The sequence below is a fragment of the Pseudophryne corroboree genome, chromosome 10, assembly GCF_028390025.1.
Source record: "Pseudophryne corroboree isolate aPseCor3 chromosome 10, aPseCor3.hap2, whole genome shotgun sequence".
NCBI classification, from domain to species: domain Eukaryota; kingdom Metazoa; phylum Chordata; class Amphibia; order Anura; family Myobatrachidae; genus Pseudophryne; species Pseudophryne corroboree.
The window spans coordinates 154,178,810-154,201,719 of NC_086453.1; the positions used below are offsets into that span (position 1 = coordinate 154,178,810).

At 48.2% G+C, this 22,910-nt stretch overlaps 1 protein-coding gene across 4 annotated transcripts in view; it reads right to left on the minus strand.

Annotated features, from left to right (window-relative positions):
- The window catches only part of TEAD2 (TEA domain transcription factor 2), a 224,379-nt gene that overhangs the window by 18,336 nt on the left and 183,133 nt on the right, over window positions 1-22,910 (minus strand). For all 4 annotated transcript variants that reach the window (XM_063942889.1, XM_063942892.1, XM_063942891.1 and 1 more), the window contains 2 exons: window positions 21,817-21,881; window positions 20,444-20,577 (listed from right to left, as the gene is read on the minus strand). In XM_063942889.1, the coding sequence (XP_063798959.1) occupies window positions 20,444-20,577; window positions 21,817-21,881 (199 nt within the window). The remainder of the gene's footprint in view (window positions 1-20,443; window positions 20,578-21,816; window positions 21,882-22,910) is intronic.

Consider the following 22,910-nt stretch of genomic DNA (forward strand, 5'->3'; position numbering starts at 1 on the left):
CTGTAAGCAGTTGAAATGTCAGTCTGATGCTGTCCAGCAGCTGTTCTCGTGATACTGCTTTGATCAGCAGTCCAGTCCAGTTATGGGACAATGTTCACGCCCTGAAGGCGGAGTTGTAACATTATCTCCGCCATGACCTTCGTGAATACCATCGGAGCTGTAGAGAGGCTGAAGGGTAGTGCTTGAAATTGGTAGTGGTCGTCCATTAGTGCAAACCGTAGGTAAGCCTGATGAGGTGGCCATATCGGGATATGGAGAAAAACATCCTTTATATCGAGAGATACCATGAATTCCCTTTCTTCCAGACCTGAAATCACTGCTTTCAGAGACTCCATCCTGAATTTGAAAGCCTTCAGATGTGGGTTTAAGGATTTTAAGTTCAGAATCGGTCTGACTGAAACGTCCGGCTTCGGGACCACAAACAGGTTTGAATAATATCAACTGTTTTTCTGATGAGAGGGAACTAGAACAATGACCTGTGTCTGGACCAGTTTTTGATCAGTCACCTGCAAGGTTTTCCGGGTTTCCTTGGAAACTGGTAAGCTCGATTTGAAGAATCCGTGAGGTGGAGAAGAGTCGAACTCTATCTTGTATCCCTGGGAGATGATGTTTGTAACCCAGGCATTCTGGCAGGAGCTTTCCAAATGTGGCTGAAGTACTTTAGCCGAGCTCCCACTCTGAGGACCCCAGGAGTGGGGGGGACACCGTCATGCTGAACTCTTTGAGGATGTTGAAGTAGTGCCCTGTTCCTAATAACTGGTTGCTGCTGGTCTGCGCGTCTTTCCTCTGAAGCCTCTGGAGGCATTTGAGGCACCTCTGGCTTTGCCCTTAAATCTTGTGGGACGAAAGGACTGCAGGGAAAGGCCCTGATAAGCCCGCCTAGCCGGAGGGGCAGCAGACGGTAGAAATGTGGATTTCCCTGCCGTAGCTTGTGAAATCCATTTCTCTAAATCACCTCCAAATAAAACATCCCATTTAAAATAAGAATTTACTTACCGATAATTCTAGTTCTCATAGTCCGTAGTGGATGCTGGGGACTCCGAAAGGACCATGGGGAATAGCGGCTCCGCAGGAGACTGGGCACATCTAAAGAAAGCTTTAGGACTATCTGGTGTGCACTGGCTCCTCCCCCTATGACCCTCCTCCAAGCCTCAGTTAGGATACTGTGCCCGGACGAGCGTACACAATAAGGAAGGATCTTGAATCCCGGGTAAGACTCATACCAGCCACACCAATCACACCGTACAACCTGTGATCTGAACCCAGTTAACAGCATGATAACAGAGGAGCCTCTGAAAAGATGGCTCACAACAATAATAACCCGATTTTTGTAACTATGTACAAGTATTGCAGACAATCCGCACTTGGGATGGGCGCCCAGCATCCACTACGGACTATGAGAAATAGAATTATCGGTAAGTAAATTCTTATTTTCTCTAACGTCCTAAGTGGATGCTGGGGACTCCGAAAGGACCATGGGGATTATACCAAAGCTCCCAAACGGGCGGGAGAGTGCGGATGACTCTGCAGCACCAATTGAGAGAACTCCAGGTCCTCCTCAGCCAGGGTATCAATTTTGTAGAATTTTACAAACGTATTTGCTCCTGACCAAGTAGCTGCTCGGCAAAGTTGTAAAGCAGAGACCCCTCGGGCAGCCGCCCAAGATGAGCCCATCTTCCTTGTGAAGTGGGCATTTACAGATTTTTGGCTGTGGCAGGCCTGCCACAGAATGTGCAAGCTGAATTGTACTACAAATCCAACGAGCAATAGTCTGCTTGGAAGCAGGAGCACCCAGCTTGTTGGGTGCATACAGGATAAACAGCGAGTCAGATTTTCTGACTCCAGCCGTCCTGGAAACATATATTTTCAGGGCCCTGACAACGTCTAGCAACTTGGAGCCCTCCACAATAGGTTGGTTCAGGTGAAACGCTGAAACCACCTTAGGGAGAAACTGAGGAAGAGTCCTCAATTCCGCCCTGTCCGAATGGAAAATCAGATAAGGGCTTTTACAGGATAAAGCCGCCAATTCTGACACGCGCCTGGCCCAGGCCAGGGCCAACAGCATGACCACTTTCCATGTGAGATATTTTAACTCCACAGATTTAAGTGGTTCAAACCAATGTGACTTTTGGAACCCAAAAACTACATTGAGATCCCAAAGTGCCACTGAAGGCACAAAAGGAGGCTGTATATGCAGTACCCCTTTCTGAACTTCAGGGACTGAAGCTAGTTCTTTTTGGAAGAAAATTGTCAGGGCCGAAATTTTAACCTTAATGGACCCCAATTTCAGGCCCATAGACACTCCTGTTTGCAGGAAATGTAGGAAACTACCCAGTTGAATTTCCTCCGTCGGGCCTTACTGGCCTCGCACCACGCAACATATTTTCGCCAAATGCGGTGATAATGTTTTGCGGTTACATCCTTCCTGGCTTTGATCAGGATAGGGATGACTTCATCCGGAATGCCTTTTCAGGATCCGGCGTTCAACCGCCATGCCGTCAAACGCAGCCGTGGTAAGTCTTGGAACAGACAGGTTCCTTGCTGGAGCAGGTCCCTTCTTAGAGGTAGAGGCCACGGATCCTCCGTGAGCATCTCTTGAAGTTCCGGTTACCAAGTCCTTCTTGGCCAATCCGGAGCCACGAATATAGTGCTTACTCCTCTCCATCTTATCAATCTCAGTACCTTGGGTATGAGAGGCACAGGAGGGAACACATACACTGACTGGTACACCCACGGTGTTACCAGAACGTCTACAGGTATTGCCTGAGGGTCCCTTGACCTGGCGCAATACCTGTCGAGTTTTTCCCAACGGTTTATAATCATGTGGAAGACTTCTGGGTGAAGTCCCCACTCTCCCGGGTGGAGGTCATGCTGAGGAAGTCTGCTTCCCAGTTGTCCACTCCCGGAATGAATACTGCTGACAGTGCTATCACATGATTTTCCGCCTAGCGAAGAATCCTTGCAGCTTCTGCCATTGCCCTCCTGCTTCTTGTGCCACCCTGTCTGTTTACGTGGGTGACTGTCGTGATGTTGTCCGACTGGATCAACACCGGCTGACCTTGAAGCAGAGGACTTGCTAAGCTTAGAGCATTGCAAATGGCCCTTAGCTTCAGGATATTTATGTGAAGTGATGTCTCCAGACTTGACCATAAGCCCTGGATATTCCTTCCCTGTGTGACTGCTCCACAGCCTCGCAGGCTGGCATCCGTGGTCACCAGGACCCAGTCCTGAATGCCGAATCTGCGGCCCTCTAGAAGATGAGCACTCTGCAACCACCACAGGAGGGACACCCTTGTCCTTGGTGACAGGGTTATCCGCTGATGCATCTGAAGATGAGACCCGGACCATTTGTCCAGCAGGTCCCACTGGAAAATTCTTGCGTGGAATCTGCCGAATGGGATTGCTTCTTAGGAAGCCACCATTTTACCCAGAACCCTTGTGCATTGATGCACTGAGACTTGGCTCGGTTTTAGGAGGTTCCTGACTAGCTCGGATAACTCCCTGGCTTTTTCCTCCGGGAGAAAAGCCTTTTTCTGGACTGTGTCCAGGATCATCCCTAGGAACAGAAGACAAGTCGTCGGAACCAGCTGCGATTTTGGAATATTGAGAATCCAATCGTGCTGCCGCAACACTACCTGAAATAGTGCTACACCGACCTCCAACTGTTCCCTGGATCTTACCCTTATCAGGGAATCGTCCAAGTAAAGGATAACTAAAATTCCCTTCCTTCGAAGGAATATCATCATTTCGGCCATTACCTTAGTAAAGCCCCTGGGTGCCGTGGACCATCCATACGGCAGCGTCTGAACTGATAGTGACAGTTCTGTACCATAAACCTGAGGTACCCTTGATGAGAAGGGTAAATTTTGACATGAAGGTAAGTATCCTTGATGTCCCGAGACATCATGTAGTCCCCTTCTTCCAGGTTCGCAATCACTGCTCTGAGTGACTCAATCTTGAATTTGAACCTCTGTATGTAAGTGTTCAAAGATCTTAGATTTAGAATCGGTCTCACCGAGCCGTCCGGCTTCGGTACCACAACAGTGTGGAATAATACCCCGTTCCCTGTTGCAGGAGGGGTACCTTGTTATCACCTGCTGGGAATACAGCTTGTGAATGGCTTCCAAAACAGTCTCCCTGTCAGAAGGAGACATCGGTAAAGCCGACTTTAGGAAACGGCGAGGGGGAGACGTCTCGAATTCTAATTTGTACCCCTGAGATATCACCTGAAGGATCCAGGGATCTACTTGCGAGTGAGCCCACTGCGCGCTGAAATTCATTGAGACGGGCCCCCCACCGTGCCTGATTCTGCTTGTAAAGCCCCAGCGTCATACTGAGGGCTTGGCAGAGGCGGGAGAGGGTTTCTGTTCCTGGGAACTGGCTGATTTCTGCAGCCTTTTTCCTCTCCCTCTGTCACGGGGCAGAAATGAGGAATCTTTTGCCCGCTTGTCCACGAAAAGACTGCGCCTGATAATAAGAATTTACTTACCGATAATTCTATTTCTCGGAGTCCGTAGTGGATGCTGGGGTTCCTGAAAGGACCATGGGGAATAGCGGCTCCGCAGGAGACAGGGCACAAAAAGTAAAGCTTTAGGATCAGGTGGTGTGCACTGGCTCCTCCCCCTATGACCCTCCTCCAAGCCTCAGTTAGGTACTGTGCCCGGACGAGCGTACACAATAAGGAAGGATTTATGAATCCCGGGTAAGACTCATACCAGCCACACCAATCACACTGTACAACCTGTGATCTGAACCCAGCCAACAGTATGATAACAGCGGAGCCTCTGAAAAGATGGCTCACAACAATAATAACCCGATTTTTGTAACTATGTACAAGTAATGCAGACAATCCGCACTTGGGATGGGCGCCCAGCATCCACTACGGACTCCGAGAAATAGAATTATCGGTAAGTAAATTCTTATTTTCTCTATCGTCCTAGTGGATGCTGGGGTTCCTGAAAGGACCATGGGGATAATACCAAAGCTCCCAAACGGGCGGGAGAGTGCGGATGACTCTGCAGCACCGAATGAGAGAACTCCAGGTCCTCCTTAGCCAGGGTATCAAATTTGTAGGATTTTACAAACGTGTTTGCCCCTGACTAAATAGCCGCTCGGCAAAGTTGTAAAGCCGAGACCCCTCGGGCAGCCGCCCAAGATGAGCCCACCTTCCTTTTGGAATGGGCATTTACATATTTTGGCTGTGGCAGGCCTGCCACAGAATGTGCAAGCTGAATTGTATTACACATCCAACTAGCAATAGTCTGCTTAGAAGCAAGAGCACCCAGTTTTTTGGGTGCATACAGGATAACAGCAAGTCAGTTTTCCTGACTCCAGCCGTCCTGGAAACATATTTTCAGGGCCCTGACAACATCTAGCAACTTGGAGTCCTCCAAGTCCCTAGTAGGTGCAAGGCACCACAATAAGCTGGTTCAGGTGAAACACTGACACCACCTTAGGGAGAGAACTGGGGACGAGTCCACAGCTCTGCCCTGTCCGAATGGACAAACAGATATGGCTTTTTTGAGAAAAAACCACCAATTTGACACTCGCCTGGTCCAGGCCAGGGCCAAGAGCATGGTCACTTTTCATGTGAGATGCTTCAAATCCACAGATTTGACTGGTTTTAAACCAATGTGTTTTGAGGAATCCCAGAACTACGTTGAGATCCCACAGTGCCACTGGAGGCACAAAAGGGGGTTGTATATGCAATACTCCCTTGACAAACTTCTGGACTTCAGGAACTGAAGCCAATTCTTTCTGGAAGAAAAATCGACAGGGCCGAAATTTGAACCTTAATGGACCCCAATTTGAGGCCCATAGACACTCCTGTTTGCAAGAAATGCAGGAATCGACCGAGTTGAAATTTCTTCGTGGGGCCTTCCTGGCCTCACACCACGCAACATATTTTCGCCACATGTGGTGATAATGTTGTGCGGTTTGACCAGGGTAGGAATGACCTCTTCCTGAATGCCTTTTCCCTTAGGATCCGGCGTTCCACCGCCATGCCGTCAAACGCAGCTGCGGTAAGTCTTGGAACAGACATGGTACTTGCTGAAACAAGTCCCTTCTTAGCGGCAGAGACCATAAGTCCTCTGTGAGCATCTCTTAAAGTTCCGGGTACCAAGTCCTTCTTGGCCAATCTGGAGCCATGAGTATAGTTCTTACTCCTCTACGTCTTATAATTCTCAGTACCTTAGGTATGAAAAGCAGAGGATGGAACACATACACCGACTGGTACACCCACGGTGTTACCAGAACGTCCACAGCTATTGCCTGAGGGTCTCTTAACCTGGCGCAATACCTGTCCCGTTTTTTGTTCAGACGGGACGCCATCATGTCCACCTTTGGTAATTCCCAACGGTTTACAATTATGTGGAAAACTTCCCCATGAAGTTCCCACTCTGCCGGGTGGAGGTCGTGCCTACTGAGGAAGTCTGCTTCCCAGTTTCCATTCCCGGAATGAAACACTGCTGACAGTGCTATCACATGATTTTCCGCCCAGCGAAAAGTCCTTGCAGTTTTTGCCACTGCCCTCCTGCTTCTTGTGCCGCCCTGTCTATTTACGTGGGCGACTGCCGTGATGTTTTATCCCACTGGATCAATACCGGCTGACCTTGAAGCAGAGGTCTTGCTAAGCTTAGAGCATTATAAATTTACCCTTAGCTATATTTATGTGGAGAAAAATCTCCAGACTTGATCACACTCCCTGGAAATTTTTTCCTTGTGTGACTGCTCCCCAGCCTCTCGGGCTGGCCTCCGTGGTCACCAACATCCAAACTGAATGCCGAATCTGCGGCCCTCTAGAAGATGAGCACTCTGTAACCACCACAGGAGAGACACCCTTGTCCTTGGATATAGGGTTATCCGCTGATGCATCTGAAGATGCGATCCGGACCATTTGTCCAGCAGATCCCACTGAAAAGTTCTTGCATGAAATCTGCCGACTGGAATTGCTTCGAAGGAAGTCACCATTTTTTTTACCATGGCCCTTGTGCAATGATGCACTGATTTTAGGAGGTTCCTGACTAGCTCGGATAACTCCCTGGCTTTCTCTTCCGGGAGAAACACCTTTTTCTGGACTGTGTCCAGAATCATCCCTAAGCACAGGAGACTTGTTGTCGGGATCAGCTGCGATTTTGGAATATTTAGAATCCACCCCTGCTGTTGTAACAGTATCCGAGATAGTGCTACTCCGACCTCCAACTGTTTCCTGGACTTTGCCCTTATCAGGAGATCGTCCAAGTAAGGGATAATTAAGACGCCTTTTCTTCGAAGAAGAACCATCATTTCGGCCATTACCTTGGTAAAGACCCGGGGTGCCGTAGACAATCCAAACGGCAGCGTCAGAAACTGATAGTGACAGTTCTGTACCACGAACCTGAGGTACCCTTAGTGATAAGGGCAAATTTGGGACATGGAGGTAAGCATCCCTGATGTCTCGGGACACCTGATAGTCCCCTTCTTCCCGGTTCGTTATCACTGCTCTGAGTGACTCCATCTTGATTTGAACCTTTGTAAGTGTTCAAAATTTTTTTAGATTTAGAATAGGTCTCACCTAGCCTTCTGGCTTCAGTACCACAATATAGTGTGGAATAATACCCCTTTTCTTGTTGTAGGAGGGGTAATTTAATTATCACCTGCTGGGAATACAGCTCGTGAATTTTTTCCCATACTGCCTCCTTGTCGGAGGGAGACCTTGGTAAAGCAGACTTCAGGAGCCTGCGCAGGGGAAACGTCTCGACATTCCAAACTGTACCCCTGGGATACTACTTGTAGGATCCAGGGGTCCTGTACGGTCTCAGCGTCATGCTGAGAGCTTGTCAGAAGCGGTGGAACGCTTCTGTTCCTGGGAATGGGCTGCCTGCTGCAGTCTTCTTCCCTTTCCTCTATCCCTGGGCAGATATGACTCTTATAGGGACGAAAGGACTGAAGCTGAAAAGACGGTGTCTTTTTCTGCAGAGATGTGACTTAGGGTAAAAACGGTGGATTTTCCAGCAGTTGCCCTGGCCACCAGGTCCGATGGACCGACCCCAAATAACTCCTCTTCCTTTATACGGCAATACACCTTTGTGCCGTTTGGAATCTGCATCACCTGACCACTGTCGTGTCCATAAACATCTTCTGGCAGATATGGACATCGCACTTACTCTTGATGCCAGAGTGCAAATATCCCTCTGTGCATCTCGCATATATAGAAATACATCCTTTAAATGCTCTATAGTCAATAAAATACTGTCCCTGTCAAGGGTATCAATATTTTTAGTCAGGGAATCCGACCAAGCCACCCCAGCTCTGCACATCCAGGCTGAGGCGATCGCTGGTCGCAGTATAACACCAGTATGTGTGTATATACTTTTTATGATATTTTTCCAGCCTCCTGTCAGCTGGCTCCTTGAGGACGGCCCTATCTATAGACGGTACCGCCACTTGTTCTGATAAGCGTGTGAGCGCCTTATCCACCCTAAGGGGTGTTTCCCAACGCGCCCTAACTTCTGGCGGGAAAGGGTATACCGCCCATATTTTCTATCGGGGGGAACCCACGCATCATCACACACTTCATTTAATTTATCTGATTCAGGAAAAACTACGGTAGTTTTTTCACATCCCACATAATACCCTCTTTTGTGGTACTTGTAGTATCAGAAATATGTAACACCTCCTTCATTGCCCTTAACGTGTGGCCCTAATAAGGAATACGTTTGTTTATTCACCGTCGACACTGGATTCAGTGTCCGTGTCTGTGTCTGTGTCGACCGACTAAAGTAAACGGGCGTTTTAAAACCCCTGACGGTGTTTCTGAGACGTCTGGACCGGTACTAATTGTTTGTCGGCCGTCTCATGTCGTCAACCGACCTTGCAGCGTGTTGACATTATCACGTAATTCCCTAAATAAGCCATCCATTCCGGTGTCGACTCCCTAGAGAGTGACATCACCATTACAGGCAATTGCTCCGCCTCCTCACCAACATCGTCCTCATACATGTCGACACACACGTACCGACACACAGCACACACACAGGGAATGCTCTGATAGAGGACAGGACCCACTAGCCCTTTGGAGAGACAGAGGGAGAGTTTGCCAGCACACACCAAAAACGCTATAATTATATAGGGACAACCTTATATAAGTGTTTTCCCTTATAGCATCTTTTATATATTTCTAACGCCAAATTAGTGCCCCCCCTCTCTGTTTTAACCCTGTTTCTGTAGTGCAGTGCAGGGGAGAGCCTGGGAGCCTTCCCTCCAGCCTTTCTGTGAGGGAAAATGGCGCTGTGTGCTGAGGAGATAGGCCCCGCCCCTTTTTCGGCGGCCTCGTCTCCCGCTCTTAACGGATTCTGGCAGGGGTTAAATATCTCCATATAGCCCCCGGAGGCTATATGTGAGGTATTTTTAGCCAAAAAAGGTTTTCATTTGCCTCCCAGGGCGCCCCCCTCCCAGCGCCCTGCACCCTCAGTGACTGCCGTGTGAAGTGTGCTGAGAGGAAAATGGCGCACAGCTGCAGTGCTGTGCGCTACCTTAAGAAGACTGAGGAGTCTTCTGCCGCCGATTCTGGACCTCTTCTCGTTTCAGCATCTGCAAGGGGGCCGGCGGCGAGGCTCCGGTGACCATCCAGGCTGTACCTGTGATCGTCCCTCTGGAGCTAATGTCCAGTAGCCAAGAAGCCAATCCATCCTGCACGCAGGTGAGTTCACTTCTTCTCCCCTAAGTCCCTCGTTGCAGTGATCCTGTTGCCAGCAGGACTCACTGTAAAATAAAAAACCTAAGCTAAACTTTTCTAAGCAGCTCTTTAGGAGAGCCACCTAGATTGCACCCTTCTCGGCCGGGCACAAAAATCTAACTGAGGCTTGGAGGAGGGTCATAGGGGGAGGAGCCAGTGCACACCACCTGATCCTAAAGCTTTACTTTTTGTGCCCTGTCTCCTGCGGAGCCGCTATTCCCCATGGTCCTTTCAGGAACCCCAGCATCCACTAGGACGATAGAGAAAATACGGCGTCTTCTCATGTTGAGAGGCGACCTGGGGTACAAACGTGGATTTCCCAGCTGTTGCCGTGGCCACCAGGTCTGAAAGACCGACCCCAAATAACTCCTCCCTTTAATAAGGCAATACTTCCAAATGCCGTTTGGAATACGCATCACCTGACCACTGACGTGTCCATAACCCTCTACTGGTAGAAATGGACAACGCACTTTGACTTGATGCCAGTCGGCAAATATTCCGCTGTGCATCACGCATATATAGAAATGCATCTTTTAAATGCTCTATAGGCAATAATATACTGTCCCTATCTAGGGTATCAATATTTTCAGTCAGGGAATCCGACCACGCCAACCCAGCACTGCACATCCAGGCTGAGGCGATTTCTGGTCGCAGTATAACACCAGTATGTGTGTAAATACATTTTAGGATACCCTCCTGCTTTCTATCAGCAGGATCCTTAAGGGCGGCCATCTCAGGAGAGGGTAGAGCCCTTACAAGCGTGTGAGCGCTTTATCCACCCTAGGGGGTGTTTCCCAACGCACCCTAACCTCTGGCGGGAAAGGATATAATGCCAATAACATTTTAGAAATTATCAGTTGTTATCGGGGGAAAACCACGCATCATCACACACCTCATTTAATTTCTCAGATTCAGGAAAACTACAGGTAGTTTTTCCTCACCGAACATAATACCCCTTTTTGGTGGTACTCGTATTATCAGAAATGTGTAAAAACATTTTTCATTGCCTCAATCATGTAACGTGTGGCCCTACTGGAAGTCACATTTGTCTCTTCACCGTCGACACTGGAGTCAGTATCCGTGTCGGCGTCTATATCTGCCATCTGAGGTAACGGGCGCTTTAGAGCCCCTGACGGCCTATGAGACGTCTGGACAGGCACAAGCTGAGTAGCCGGCTGTCTCATGTCAACCACTGTCTTTTATACAGAGCTGACACTGTCACGTAATTCCTTCCAACAGTTCATCCACTCAGGTGTCGACCCCCTAGGGGGTGACATCACTATTACAGGCAATCTGCTCCGTCTCCACATCATTTTTCTCCTCATACATGTCGACACAATGTACCGACATACAGCACACACACAGGGAATGCTCTGATAGAGGACAGGACCCCACTAGCCCTTTGGGGAGACAGAGGGAGAGTTTGCCAGCACACACCAGAGCGCTATATATATATATATATATATATATATATATACAGGGATAACCTTATATAAGTGTTTTTCCCCTTATAGCTGCTGTATCTTTAATACTGCGCGTAATTAGTGCCCCCCCCTCTCTTTTTTAACCCTTTCTGTAGTGTAGTGACTGCAGGGGAGAGACAGGGAGCTTCCCTCCAACGGAGTTGTGAGGGAAAATGGCGCCAGTGTGCTGAGGAGATAAGGCCGTCGATAAGGGGGCGGAGCCTATCTCCCGTTTTTTTATGTATTTTGGCAGGGGTTAAATGCATCCATATAGCCCAGGAGCTTTATGTGATGCATTTTTTGCCATCCAAGGTGTTTATTATTGCGTCTCAGGGCGCCCCCCCCCAGCGCCCTGCACCCTCAGTGACCGGAGTGTGAAGTGTGCTGAGAGCAATGGCGCACAGCTGCAGTGCTGTGCGCTACCTTGTTGAAGACAGGACGTCTTCTGCCGCCGATTTTCCGGACCTCTTCTGCCTTCTGGCTCTGTAAGGGGGCCGGCGGCGCGGCTCTGGGACCCATCCAGGCTGGACCTGTGATCGTCCCTCTGGAGCTAATGTCCAGTAGCCTAAGAAGCCCAATCCACTCTGCACGCAGGTGAGTTCGCTTCTTCTCCCCTTAGTCCCTCGATGCAGTGAGCCTGTTGCCAGCAGGTCTCACTGAAAATAAAAAACCTAAACTAAAACTTTCACTAAGAAGCTCAGGAGAGCCCCTAGTGTGCACCCTTCTCGTTCGGGCACAAAGATCTAACTGAGGCTTGGAGGAGGGTCATAGGGGGAGGAGCCAGTGCACACCAGATAGTCCTAAAGCTTTCTTTAGATGTGCCCAGTCTCCTGCGGAGCCGCTATTCCCCATGGTCCTTTCGGAGTCCCCAGCATCCACTTAGGACGTTAGAGAAAGGGTAGCGCTTCTATCCTTTTTGGATTCTGCGTCAGCTACCCACTGACGTAACCATAAAGCTCTGCGCACAGAGATTACCATGGTAGTGTTCCTGCCATTTATGCTGCCAATTTCTTTGATGGTTTCGCATAAGAAAAGGGCAGACTCCTTAATATCTGGTAACGTTGCATCTCCCGCCAGGCCTTTTTGCAAGTTATCAGCCCAGGTATGAATGGCCTGAGTAATCCAGCAACTAACTATAATGGGCCTCTGAGCAGCCCCTGTAGCCAAATACATAGCTTTTAAAGTAGTTTCTATTTTCCTATCTGCCGGATCTTTGAGATTCATCGCTCCCGGCACTGGTACCACAGTCTTTTATGACAGACGTGAAACCGAGGCATCTACCACCGGCGAATTCTCCCAGAATTTTCTCCCTTTTAGTGCAAAGGGGAAAACAGACAACAGCTTTTTTGAGATCTGAAATTTATTTTCAGGATTAGCCCATGGTTCTATAAAAAGGCTAAGTCCTCCGAGTCAGAAAAAGTTGCATACACCTTTTTCTGTATACAGAAAAATAATTTTGGGGGCTCTGCTTCTTTGCCAGGGATATTTAACACTTCTCTGATAGCGGTAAAAAGGTGTTCAACACCTTTTACAACCGAGGTCTCCTCGATCTCCTGGGCCCCGCTGTCCTCCCCTTCCTCTAAAATCTCCTCCTCAGATTCTGAGAGCAGATCTTGAAAACCACATTTTTGTGGTACTATTTTTGTGGGGGCAGAGACCTGCTTTTCTGAATGCTCTTTAACTAAATCAGAGACGGATTGCTGCAGCATCTGTCTTTCTTCTTTTGCCACTTCCATTTCATTAGACATGGAGGCTATCACGGACTTAATGGACTTCACCCAGGGTGGCTCCTGTAGCTGTCCCCCTGTCGCCCATCTAACGTTTGAGAGCGGAGTACATTGCTCACATAGGAGAGTTTATAGGGGATGCAGGAAATTTAGTGTGACATGTAGTGCACACTACCCTCTTTTCAGACATGCTGACAGGTTCACACACACAGGAAAACAATAAAGCAAGTTTACCCAGTGAAGCAGAGAGGTAGACACAGAATGTGAGGAACCAGCACACCAGCCCTATTGCAAACTCTAATTGCTGGACTATATTAATCTGTATACAGCGTTACTGGAGCCATTTTAAAGGTTCCAGCTGCGGCTCTCCCCCTTATCTAAACCCCGGAGGAGCAGAAATTGTCTGACGCGTCCTTCTCCTCAGATAATGGCGCCAGACTCTGCTGGTCCCGTCCTGTGTTAAGCTCCGCCCCCCAATGGCGCCGGAGCTCTCCTTGAATTTTTCTATACTGGCTTCTCTCTTATTGTAAAAAGGAAGAATCAAACCCCTGTTTTACCTTGCTGCCAGTGTCCTAGCGCGGGGGCCATGAGATTTCACTAGTGAGAGTCTGTATGTCCCCCCGCGCCGCGTCGCCCATAGAACCCGGGAGCCCACTAAACGGGGCCGCGGGGTAACGCTAGCCAATCTTCGTTACTTCAGGCATAGGGGTGTGCGGCATGCTGCGGGAGGTGACTGCCAAAGCGCAATGCCCTGCGGTACACCAATCCTGCCAGAACGAGTTCTGTCAGCGGGGATGCGGTTCTGCGCGCACTGGGGGCTGGTGCCGGTCCCCCTCTCCCCTATGCTTCCCATGATGCAGGTAACGGTTGCCCAAACAGTACCCAAATAAGAATAAGTTTAAAATTAAATTGAAGAAAAACTCACTGGAGCTCCAGTTAGTGCATCCGGCCCTGAGGGCACATTTTTCTAAACGAAGCTGTGGGAGGGGGCATAGAGTGGAGGAGCCAGCACACCCTGATGCTTTTATAGTGCCATGGCTCCTTTGGACCCCATCTATACCCCATCGTACTAGGTGACCCCTGGATTCCTTTATTAACGTAAGAGAAAAACAGACAATTTGTCAGGGATTTCATATCAAGCCTGCTCAGGCTAGAAAACAATCCTTGTTAACTGCAGCATGTCTTTGACAACTGCTTCAATTAGCCTGCTGTAAATTACTGTGGCTGATACCCCTCTTCCACTAGCTCAAAAAATAAGATTTTACTTACCGATAAATCTATTTCTCGGAGTCCGTAGTGGATGCTGGGGTTCCTGAAAGGACCATGGGGAATAGCGGCTCCGCAGGAGACAGGGCACAAAAAGTAAAGCTTTTTCCGATCAGGTGGTGTGCACTGGCTCCTCCCCCTATGACCCTCCTCCAGACTCCAGTTAGGTACTGTGCCCGGACGAGCGTACACAATAAGGGAGGATTTTGAATCCCGGGTAAGACTCATACCAGCCACACCAATCACACCGTACAACTTGTGATCTAAACCCAGTTAACAGTATGATAACAGCGGAGCCTCTGAAAGATGGCTTCCTTCAACAATAACCCGAATTAGTTAACAATAACTATGTACAATTTATGCAGATAATCCGCACTTGGGATGGGCGCCCAGCATCCACTACGGACTCCGAGAAATAGATTTATCGGTAAGTAAAATCTTATTTTCTCTATCGTCCTAGTGGATGCTGGGGTTCCTGAAAGGACCATGGGGATTATACCAAAGCTCCCAAACGGGCGGGAGAGTGCGGATGACTCTGCAGCACCGAATGAGAGAACTCCAGGTCCTCCTTAGCCAGAGTATCAAATTTGTAAAATTTTACAAACGTGTTCTCCCCTGACCACGTAGCTGCTCGGCAAAGTTGTAATGCCGAGACCCCTCGGGCAGCCGCCCAAGATGAGCCCACCTTCCTTGTGGAGTGGGCCTTTACAGATTTAGGCTGTGGCAGGCCTGCCACAGAATGTGCAAGTTGGATTGTGCTACAGATCCAACGAGCAATCGTCTGCTTAGACGCCGGAGCACCCATCTTGTTGGGTGCATACAATATAAACAACGAGTCAGATTTTCTGACTCCAGCTGTCCTTGCAATATATATTTTTAATGCTCTGACAACGTCCAGTAACTTGGAGTCCTCCAAGTCACTTGTAGCCGCAGGCACTACAATAGGCTGGTTCAGATGAAATGCTGACACCACCTTAGGGAGAAAATGCGGACGAGTCCGCAGTTCTGCCCTGTCCGAATGGAAAATCAGATATGGGCTTTTGTAAGATAAAGCTGCCAATTCTGACACTCTCCTGGCAGAAGCCAGGGCTAGAAGCATGGTCACTTTCCATGTGAGATATTTCAAATCCACCTTTTTTAGTGGTTCAAACCAATGAGATTTTAGGAAATCCAAAACCACATTGAGATCCCACGGTGCCACTGGAGGCACCACAGGAGGCTGTATATGCAGCACTCCCTTAACAAAGGTCTGGACTTCAGGGACTGAAGCCAATTCTTTTTGAAAGAAAATCGACAGGGCCGAAATTTGAACCTTAATAGATCCCAATTTGAGACCCATTGACAATCCTGATTGCAGGAAATGTAGGAATCGACCCAGTTGAAATTCCTCCGTCGGAGCACTCCGATCTTCGCACCACGCAACATATTTTCGCCAATTTCGGTGATAATGTTGCACGGTTACTTCCTTCCTTGCTTTAATCAAAGTAGGAATGACTTCTTCCGGCATGCCTTTTTCCTTTAGGATCCGGCGTTCAACCGCCATGCCGTCAAACGCAGCCGCGGTAAGTCTTGAAACAGACAGGGACCCTGCTGAAGCAAGTCCCTCCTTAGAGGTAGAGGCCACGGATCTTCCGTGATCATCTCTTGAAGTTCCGGGTACCAAGTCCTTCTTGGCCAATCCGGAACCACTAGTATCGTTCTTACGCCTCTTTGCCGTATAATTCTCAATACTTTTGGTATGAGAGGCAGAGGAGGAAACACATACACCGACTGGTACACCCAAGGCGTTACCAGCGCGTCCACAGCTATTGCCTGCGGATCTCTTGACCTGGCGCAATACCTGTCCAGTTTTTTGTTGAGGCGAGACGCCATCATGTCCACCATTGGTCTTTCCCAACGGGTTACCAGCATGTGGAAGACTTCTGGATGAAGTCCCCACTCTCCCGGGTGAAGATCGTGTCTGCTGAGGAAGTCTGCTTCCCAGTTGTCCACTCCCGGGATGAACACTGCTGACAGTGCTATCACATGATTCTCTGCCCAGCGAAGAATCCTTGCAGCTTCTGCCATTGCACTCCTGCTTCTTGTGCCGCCCTGTCTGTTCACATGGGCGACTGCCGTGATGTTGTCCGACTGGATCAACACCGGTTTTCCCTGAAGCAGAGGTTCTGCCTGGCTTAGAGCATTGTATATTGCTCTTAGTTCCAGAATGTTTATGTGAAGAGACGTTTCCAGGCTCGTCCATACTCCCTGGAAGTTTCTTCCTTGTGTGACTGCTCCCCAGCCTCTCAGGCTGGCGTCCGTGGTCACCAGGATCCAATCCTGTATGCCGAATCTGCGGCCCTCCAATAGATGAGCACTCTGCAACCACCACAGAAGAGACACCCTTGTCCTTGGAGACAGGGTTATCCGCAGGTGCATCTGAAGATGCGACCCTGACCATTTGTTCAACAGATCCCTTTGGAAAATTCTCGCGTGGAATCTGCCGAATGGAATTGCTTCGTAAGAAGCCACCATTTTTCCCAGGACTCTTGTGCATTGATGTACAGACACCTTTCCTGGTTTTAGGAGGTTCCTGACAAGCTCGGATAACTCCTTGGCTTTTTCCTCCGGGAGAAAAACCTTTTTCTGAACCGTGTCCAGAATCATCCCTAGGAACAGCAGACGAGTTGTCGGCATTAACTGGGATTTTGGAATATTCAGAATCCACCCGTGCTGTTTTAGCACTTCTTGAGACAGTGCTAATCCCATCTCTAGCTGTTCTCTGGACCTCGCCCTTATTAGGAGATCGTCCAAGTATGGGATAATTAATACGCCTTTTCTTCGAAGAAGAATCATCATCTCGGCCATTACCTTTGTAAAGATCCGAGGTGCCGTGGACAATCCGAACGGCAGCGTCTGAAACTGATAGTGACAGTTTTGTACAACGAACCTGAGGTACCCCTGGTGTGAGGGGTAAATTGGAACGTGGAGATACGCATCCTTGATGTCCAAGGATACCATAAAGTCCCCCTCTTCCAGGTTCGCTATCACTGCTCTGAGTGACTCCATTTTGAACTTGAACTTCTTTATGTACAGGTTCAAGGACTTCAGATTTAGAATAGGCCTTACCGAGCCATCCGGCTTCGGTACCACAAAAAGAGTGGAATAATACCCCTTCCCTTGTTGCAGAAGAGGTACCTTGACTATCACCTGCTGAGAGTACAGCTTGTGAATGGCTTCCAAAACCGTCTCCCTTTCGGAGGGGGACGTTGGTAAAGCAGACTTCAGGAAACGGCGAGGTGGATCTGTCTCTAATTCCAACCTGTATCCCTGAGATATTATCTGCAGGATCCAGGGATCTACTTGCGAGTGAGCCCACTGCGCGCTGTAATTTTTGAGACGACCCCCCACCGTCCCCGAGTCCGCTTGAGAAGCCCCAGCGTCCTGCTGAGGCTTTTGTAGAAGCCGGGGAGGGCTTCTGATCCTGGGAAGGAGCTGCGTGTTGCTGTCTCTTCCCTCGACCTTTGCCTCGTGGCAGATATGAATAGCCCTTTGCTCTCTTATTTTTAAAGGAACGAAAGGGCTGCGGTTGAAAAGTCGGTGCCTTTTTCTGTTGGGGAGTGACTTGAGGTAGAAAGGTGGATTTCCCGGCTGTAGCCGTGGCCACCAAATCTGATAGACCGACTCCAAATAACTCCTCCCCTTTATACGGCAAAACTTCCATATGCCGTTTTGAATCCGCATCGCCTGTCCACTGTCGCGTCCATAAAGCTCTTCTGGCCGAAATGGACATAGCACTTACCCGTGATGCCAGTGTGCATATATCCCTCTGTGCATCACGCATATAAAGAAATGCATCCTTTATTTGTTCTAACGACAGTAAAATATTGTCCCTGTCCAGGGTATCAATATTTTCAATCAGGGATTCTGACCAAACTACCCCCGCACTGCCCATCCAGGCAGTCGCTACAGCTGGTCGTAGTATAACACCTGCATGTGTGTATATACTTTTTTGGATATTTTCCATCCTCCTATCTGATGGATCTTTAAGTGCGGCCGTCTCAGGAGAGGGTAACGCCACTTGTTTAGATAAGCGTGTTAGCGCCTTGTCCACCCTAGGAGGTGTTTCCCAGCGCTCCCTAACCTCTGGCGGGAAAGGGTATAATGCCAATAATTTCTTTGAAATTATCAGCTTTTTATCAGGGGCAACCCACGCTTCATTACACACGTCATTTAGTTCTTCTGATTCAGGAAAAACTATAGGTAGTTTTTTCATACCCCACATAATACCCTGTTTAGTGGTACCTGTAGTATCAGCTAAATGTAACGCCTCCTTCATTGCCAAAATCATATAACGTGTGGCCCTACTGGAAAATACGGTTGATTCGTCACCGTCACCACTGGAGTCATCGCCTGTGTCTGGGTCTGTGTCGACCGACTGAGGCAAAGGGCGTTTCACAGCCCCTGACGGTGTTTGAGTCGCCTGGACAGGCACTAATTGATTGTCCGGCCGTCTCATGTCGTCAAACGACTGCTTTAGCGTGTTGACACTATCCCGTAGTTCCATAAATAAAGGCATCCATTCTGGTGTCGACTCCCTAGGGGGTGACATCCTCATATTTGGCAATTGCTCCGCCTCCACACCAATATCGTCCTCATACATGTCGACACACACGTACCGACACACAGCAGACACACAGGGAATGCTCCTAACGAAGACAGGACCCACTAGCCCTTTGGGGAGACAGAGGGAGAGTTTGCCAGCACACACCAAAAGCGCTATATATATATATCAGGGATAGCCTTATAATAAGTGCTCCCTTATAGCTGCTTTGTTATATCAAAATATCGCCATAAATGTGCCCCCCCCTCTCTGTTTTACCCTGTTTCTGTAGTGCAGTGCAGGGGAGAGACTTGGGAGCCGTCCTGACCAGCGGAGCTGTGAGAGGAAATGGCGCCGTGTGCTGAGGAGATAGGCCCCGCCCCTTTTCCGGCGGGCTCGTCTCCCGCTATTTAGAAAAATTAGGCAGGGGTTAAATATCTCCATATAGCCTCTAGGGCTATATGTGAGGTATTTTTAGCCTTTATAGGTACTCATTTGCCTCCCAGGGCGCCCCCCTCCCAGCGCCCTGCACCCTCAGTGACTGCCGTGTGAAGTGTGCTGAGAGGAAAATGGCGCACAGCTGCAGTGCTGTGCGCTACCTTTAGAAGACTGTAGGAGTCTTCAGCCGCCGATTCTGGACCTCTTCTGATTTCAGCATCTGCAAGGGGGCCGGCGGCGTGGCTCCGGTGACCATCCAGGCTGTACCTGTGATCGTCCCTCTGGAGCTTGATGTCCAGTAGCCAAGAAACCAATCCATCCTGCACGCAGGTGAGTTGACTCCTTCTCCCCTCAGTCCCTCGCTGCAGTGATCCTGTTGCCAGCAGGAATCACTGTAAAATAAAAAACCTAGCTAAACTTTCTCTAAGCAGCTCTTTAGGAGAGCCACCTAGATTGCACCCTTCTCGGCCGGGCACAAAAATCTAACTGGAGTCTGGAGGAGGGTCATAGGGGGAGGAGCCAGTGCACACCACCTGATCGGAAAAAGCTTTACTTTTTGTGCCCTGTCTCCTGCGGAGCCGCTATTCCCCATGGTCCTTTCAGGAACCCCAGCATCCACTAGGACGATAGAGAAAACACGAGTAAATGCACGGGGGCACGCATTTACCCGTGTTTTTTGCTAGTGGAAAAGGGTCCCCCGCAAAAACCCGGATCAAGTGACCCGTGAATCCTACCCGGGTAACTACCTGGGTAGGACACGGGAATGATCCGGGTAGGGTTGTAGTGTAAACGGAAGCAGTGTCGATGCGACACGGCTCCCGTTTACACTGTATGGAAGGGCGGCGTTGATATGCAATATGCCGGGCTGGTGAGCGCAGTGGGAAAGGGGGCTGAGCACGGGCCGCAGCCGGGTAGCACCCGTATCAGGCTCCCGGCTGCGACCCGTGCTCAGTAGGTGGAAAAGGGGTATGATTGAATTCCCCCTATAATACTGAACACATATTTTACAAGCAAAACAAATGGTTAAAATCATATCCACAAGTGTATGGGACGCTACTGGTGGTAACCTGCAAATATTTAGACGGTTCATAAACATTATAACTCATGAAATATCTACTGTCCACTCACAGAAATACGATGTTATTATCAAATCAGAGGAAACAGGGGACAAGTATACTTTACCCTCAGTTCTCTCCACTATATACAAATGACTAAGTACTCATGAAATTTCCCAGTAGATTATACTTACTGCATCGGGTTCTCCTTGTTGCTCCATAAAGGCCAAGAACTCAACAAGACGCAGTTTTGGTGTTCCAATCGAACGCCCTTGCCATGCAGGCCCTGATGGTAACGGGGAGAGGCTGGCAGGACTTGCATTATAACCTAAAAACACATATAAAAAGTGGTAAAATACAACCCAGAGATATGTAATACACTGCAAGCTGGATCAGGGTACAAAACTAACATTCACTCATATATAGATGGACAAATACTACTTGGCTAGCTGTTACTCTATATAGTTCTATATAGTTCCCTATGCAAGTCCAGATTCCTCCATGCCCCAGGAAATCTATATAAGGACTTCCAATACCTAGTCTCCAAGCAAAAAGAAAGATCACTGACTCCTTGATGAATAAAGCTCATATTCTGTGGTTTAGTCAGGATAGTCAACGTAATAACAGTGGATGAACAGCTTGTTCATATGACATTAAGTAGAGAGGAGACAGAAATACAAGCTATTACATCCTTTGTTCTTAAATCAGTAATACCAGGGCCATACTAAGGGGAACATGTACTAAGCAGTGATAAAAGTGGAGAAGTGAGCCAGTGGAGAAGTTGCCCATGGCAACCAATCAGCATTGACGTAACATTTATAATTTGCATACTATAAATGTATACAGAGCAGCTGATTGGTAGCCATGGGCAACTTCTCCACTGGCTCACTTCTCCACTATTATCACTGCTTAGTACACGTCCCCCTCCCTAAAGCTTGTGGGGGCCCCCACCAATAAAACTGACAATCTGCCTGCCACCACTACTAGTATGCACTCTTACTTACCTTGACTAAACTCACCAACAGAATTACAGCATATTACATAATGTCTGCAACACTCCCAGGAACCGACAGCGGACGCAATGTAATACACTATGAAGCTGCTCGGAGCCGACCAGGTCAGGCCAATACTGAGTAATAGGCTAAAGATGGTCAACAGATCATTAATCGTGTCTCCTAGCCTTCCTGCTCTGCTGTCCTATTGGTATGTTATAGCTTATAACACTTGTTTAAAATGCCTGCTGATATGTTATTACAGACGTAGTTCTCTTTCATTGATTAAATGCATTAATTTATTACAGAGATTTTAATATTGTGACACATTCAACCATTTGGGGGCCACCTGAAGTCGCCATGGAAATGTCTCAAGTTGCCTATAAAAACTTAAAATGTTCTTATCCCATCTCTCCCTTCCATTGGTATTGCAGTGTTTGTGCCCACCATATGCTCTCATACTTGTTGCCAGCATAAAATCTGTCCCTCCTTACCAAATACACAATAAGTTTAAGTAGGTAGCAGGGTAAAATCTAATAAATGTACAAAGAAAATGTATGAAAAACACTTTATACCTGGTACGGCAGGAGGAGGGGGAGCAGGCTGCAGGGGATATGGAGGCTGGGAAAACGGCTTAACGCTAAAGAAAATAATACAAATGATAAAATAAACATGAGTGAATGATTGAGGTGGAAATACATTCACCTTTGACTCCTTTATCCATGAAGCAGTTTATGTGAAAGAAAGAAAAAGAGAGAGACTGAACACAATATCATAGAGAAGAGATACATAAATGTTGATGCTGTGAGAGCCCAAATTATGCTATTGCTTTTATTTATTATTTTTTAGGTGTGGCCTGAAAATTAAGATTTATCTCTCGTCAAATTCAAAGCATCTCATTGGGCCCAAACGCGCAATGTGATTATTGTATACATTGCATGGATGTATCAATAATTGCACGCAAGGACAGGGCTTGCGAGAAAGCGCTGTCCCTGCAAATGCCTTCCGCAGTATTATCTGGGTATTTTGTTTTAAAAAAAATACCAAGTTCCTGCTGCGCATGCGCCGCCACTACCGCCTGTAATTATACTTACCAGCCCCAGGAGCCGGTGAACAGTGCTCCAGGAGGGCATCACTTTACTGCACCGGGGGTCACAGCAGTGCACAGGAGGACCCGATAACCAGCAGCCCTCACCGGAGCACCGTTCCCAGGCCCCTGGCACTGGTAAGTATGCTTTGTTTTTTTTGTTTTTTTGGTTTTTTTATCTGTGATCGGATTCTGTTCTATCGGACACACATAGTTGATCAACGGAGCCGGGTCACCGCGGGGGGGCTAGAACTGAAGTAGAACTGAAGCTGGTGTACTTATCACAGGGCTCATTGCAGGTTTCTTTTCACTTTTTTATTAGTAAATTTGCCTAGATTGCATTTCCCAAGTATGGGGAATGCGATCTGATTACTAAAAAAAAAAAAAAAAAGTTAATTAAAGGGTTTGGGGCAGTTTTCTCCAAAAGCCCTTTAATACATTTGAGTGAAACTAAAATAATGTGAAAAGGGTGTGGAAATATCCTTTTTCACATTTAAAAAAAAAAAAAGTTAATAAATAGGCCCCTTAGGCTTAAAAAGAAACAAAAAACTGCAGCTTATGGGGGGTACAAACAGAGTGATC